The sequence below is a fragment of the Caenorhabditis briggsae genome, assembly GCF_000004555.2.
Source record: "Caenorhabditis briggsae complete genome, chrX, whole genome shotgun sequence".
NCBI classification, from domain to species: domain Eukaryota; kingdom Metazoa; phylum Nematoda; class Chromadorea; order Rhabditida; family Rhabditidae; genus Caenorhabditis; species Caenorhabditis briggsae.
The window spans coordinates 4,024,676-4,028,963 of record NC_013491.2 but is presented as its reverse complement, the minus strand read 5'-3'; the positions used below and the strand labels follow the sequence as shown (position 1 = coordinate 4,028,963).

The 4,288-nt window shown below is 34.3% G+C and overlaps 1 protein-coding gene across 1 annotated transcript; it reads right to left on the bottom strand.

Annotated features, from left to right (window-relative positions):
* Positions 1-2,733: 2,733 nt before the first annotated feature.
* CBG27497 lies at positions 2,734-3,245 on the bottom strand (the record flags this gene model as incomplete). Its single annotated transcript, XM_045239047.1, has 2 exons — positions 2,734-2,897; positions 3,200-3,245. 2 exons carry the CDS (start codon positions 3,243-3,245, stop codon positions 2,734-2,736), a joined length of 210 nt encoding a protein of 69 aa, XP_045098064.1.
* Positions 3,246-4,288: the final 1,043 nt, after the last annotated feature.

The window sequence follows — 4,288 nt, the reverse complement described above, 5'->3', positions numbered from 1 at the left end:
GGACTAGAAAAACTATTCGTCCACCACCTGGATACTTCAAATGTGATTTTCTCATTTTAGGATATGTTTTGATTTCTGAAGTTTTCCTGTTAACCTAGATATTTTTTCTGCACGAAAAAAAACAATACAAATTTCAATTTCCGGTTTTCTTTATTTTCCATCTTACAATCTCTCTGAGTTATTCCAAACTGAGATTTCAAAAATAATGCACTAAATCCTAACGAAAGAGCGACATGTGCATTTTTGATGTTTTCTGTATTTCATAAATTTTAAAGTTTTTCTCCTCACGAGAAACAAAAATTGCACTATTTCTCTATGTCTATTATTCCTAGACGCCTAAAAGTACATCATAAATGTTGAATACTCAATTGGTTTGTAAAATTCTAGTATGTGTACATAATGATTCTATTCAAGAGGTGTTTTTCGGAGAAAGAATAATAGTGATTTTGAAAGAAAAAATATGAAAAATCATTGATCATGAATGCAAAAAATGTTGCGAAAAAGAGAACAAATTCGGAAAAAAAGACGAATAAGAGCACTTGCCAAAGATGCGATAGTGTTACGTTGTGTTGTTCTGTCTTACGAGAAACAAGTGAAGCGAAACAATTAAATTCAGATGCCAAACCTCAACCAGAATAATGAGTATACACACAGATATACATCCCCAGACGGAATCCCAAAGAAAAAAGATGAGACATGTAGGGTGGAAAACTGAATTCGGTATAAAGTTGGGGTGGCGGAGAAACGAAACAAACTCAGCGATAAAAATTGAATAGCCATGGAATATATGTAGAATATATACTCGAAATTCAATTCGTCTTGTTATAAACTGGAAGAAATACACCTCTAGGATCCTCGACTATAAAACTAGGGTTTAGTTGGGGAACAGAACAAAAAAATGGAAGACTAGTTCGATTCCATGGGTTAGGAATAATGTAAAAGTTCATGGGAAAAAAGCGCATTAGGTAGATTAGAAAATACTGATCCAAAGTGGAATGCGGATTTTATAGGGGGTGGACCTCTAGGAGGGAAAAAATTCAGTCATTGGATACTCATTCAAGAATGTTATTAAAAAACATTATTTTTAGAATTAAAATTGAGATACAGTACTTACCGTACAAAAATATATCATACCGTAAACACTCTAATATAGAATGGACTCTTAACTTTCAATTTTGAGGCAATTTATCTCGGTTACTGTAGAAGATATCAAAAAGTAATCAACTGACAAAATGCTTATCATAATATCGAAAATACTTTGTTAGTTGACCACTTTTTGATATCTTTTACAGTGACCGCGATAAAATGGATAAATGTTAAAAAAGAGTGGTTACAGTATTTCAATGTTCTCAGTAGAAAATAATCTATTCTCGAGTTTAAGAAATTGCTAAACGTTTTTCCGAATTCTCTGAAAAAATTTCGAAACATACTAAACAAAAATTAATCGTCATTTTTTGTGATTGGCAGATTATTTTGTTTAAGTTCCTAGAGCCCGTTCTAATACGGCACAACTTCAATTTTAGTGGTAATTCAGGCTTTTTCGTCACTTCTTTTAGTTACAATCGGCAAATCACAAAAATGAAGTTCTGATTTTGTTTAGTCCACACTGAATTTTTCAGAAAGATTGCGAATACGTATTTCCCCTAATAGAAGCCCATGCGCTTCTATTTTTCAACCTCTTTCTCGGGATGGGCTTCTAATAGAGGTGGGTTTCAATTCGAGGACGGGCTTTTATTTTTCAATGATTAATTTTCAAAAAAAAATGTTGTTCAAAAAATCAGAAATTCGAAAATTCGGAAGTTGAAAGTTTGAAAAATAATTTTTTTCTCAAAAACTAATTTTTTTGTTAAAAAATTCTCAAAAATTTATCAAAAAAAAATTCTTTTTTGATAAATTTTGACCAAAAATACCCATCCGGGCCTTCCGTGCCGGGCCGGGCTTTCAACGATTTTCGCAAGTATGAAAATTCTGAAATTTGGTGTTTTTCAATTCGAAGTTTTCATTTTGCAATTCCAAAATCCAAGTTTCCGAATTTATGAAACTCTGAGAATCCAGAATCTCAGAATTTTGTATTCCGGAATTTTGTAGATCAGAAATTTAGAAATTTAGAAATTGAGAAAAAGCCCATGGGCTTCTATTAGAGGGTGGACTTTCATTTTTGAAAGCACCTCGGGGGGTGGGCTTCTATTAGAGGTGGGCTTCAAATAGAGGTGGGCTTTCATTAGAGGAAATACGGGATCTAGAATGTCCATTATTTTCTACTGACAAGCTCACAATATCGAAAAGATTGGTCTGGTATTGTAGGATTCTTCAAAGAGGAACACAAAGTTTTATTGTGGTTTTTGTAAACAATCGAACTGAATTACAGTACCGGTCAATAAGATATAGAAAAACGCATTTTCGGTTGATTTTGGTTATTTTCAAGAGTTTGGACCTCAGTGAGAGAGTCTGGACCTCAGTCAAGTGTCCGGTCATTTAGAAAATTTTGTAATGTGTGAAAAAAGATATAGACAGAAAACACTGAATTCCCAGATTTTTTTGAAAATCCTTAGTTTTTCAGCTATGATCGTTTTTGTATATGTTATTGACCACTACTGTAGTTAACTATGATTAATAATTCGAAAAAATTATAAACAAGTTACCGAAAATCAAAATGTTCTTGTTTTGACAACCTGCGTTATTCAGAATCTACCATCACAGATAGAACAAAAAAAACAGGACCTAGGAAAAGTTTCAAGTTCCAGAATAACTTATACCCATTTCGTATAGGATGGGAGAAAAGAAAATGAGAAGAGCATAATAAAAAAGCATGGATGAACACCATAGGCTTGACAAAAATATAATAATAGCATCAAAAAATACTGACGTGAATGAGGAATGGAAGAAGAACGCTGCGTCTGGAGAATAAGAAAAAGAAGAGCAGAATCACTCCAGAGAATGCGCCGAGGTTCGCTATATAGTGCCATTCTGATACGGAATTTTGAATTTTGTAACGGAAATGTGGTTTGAGGGACAATTGAAATGGGGAGAAGGAGGGAAATTACTTTTTCCAGGGGTCATATGAATGAATAATTTTCATTTCATTGAGAAATTTAGAAAAGCGCTCACGTGTAGTTAAGTGCAATGCATCAATTGAAAATTGTCATCTAATAAGTTTTATTTTCTGCACGAACCCACCATACTAATCACTTCTACTCACCTGGAGCAAGAACGTCTGGAATAATAGCGGTAGTAGTTACAAACATTCCGCGTCGTGAATAGAAATCGCAGAATTCAACGGGAACATTTGTAGGAGCTGAGCACACGAAAAAGTGCTACATAATGAGTTATGGGATGTGCATAGCTAGCGAGGGAACAACTTGTATCGTGTTGCACTGAGCTTTGTCACTAATCTACACACACAAAAAACTCCGCGGAAGTGTTTCCACCAGCCCCTCGGTTCTAAACCCTTTGGGCCCGCAATGGCTTTGAATGGAGAAAGAGGACAATCCCAACAAAAAAGAGCACTCATGAATAATTGAGCTTTACCTGAAGGTTTCCTGTTCTTTTGAAGAGTTGACGTCCCCGATGATTGTGATCGGTAAGAGAGTTCGATGTTGATAGTCACGGATTCATCTGGAATGGTGATGTGATTGATGGAATTTTGAAGAGTGGTCTTCTTACCTCCCGATCGTTCTGCCGAATGTGTTGCACGTGGACTTGTTTTTGGTCTCCTGTGGGATGCTGAAATCCAGTGATTGATTAGATGTGGATTATGACGCAAACAACTATTTCGTTTTAGAATTTTTTTTTTCAGAATTTCAATATACTACGCCAAACAAAAAATAACCAGAACCGGTACTACGTAGATACTGTTATAGTGTTTTCTATATAGTGGCTGTCAAGTTTCAGCTCAATAATCTCAATTCCTGTGCGAGGTATCAAATAGTTGTTAACTGACAAAACACTTCTAAAATTATGATAATTAATTTATTCGTTGACAATATCATGATAACTTTCAGAGGAAACGATATACAGTACCGCATGGTCTTCCACAGAACATTTTCGAACTGCAAATTGATTTTTGATCTACAGAAAAAAAATTTGGCGTGATCACAATTGCAGGTCTAAAACCATAATTTCAGACTTTTTTATCTGATTTCGTGGAGATTGAAGATGATTCAAATGATTTTTGAAAAAATTAATTAGTGGTTATAGAATCCTGTATGGTACTTTTCCGGCAGAAAAAATTTCAAAAATGGTCATTTTTGAAAGTTTTTTACAGAAACAATGTATCTCCTTTTCCAAT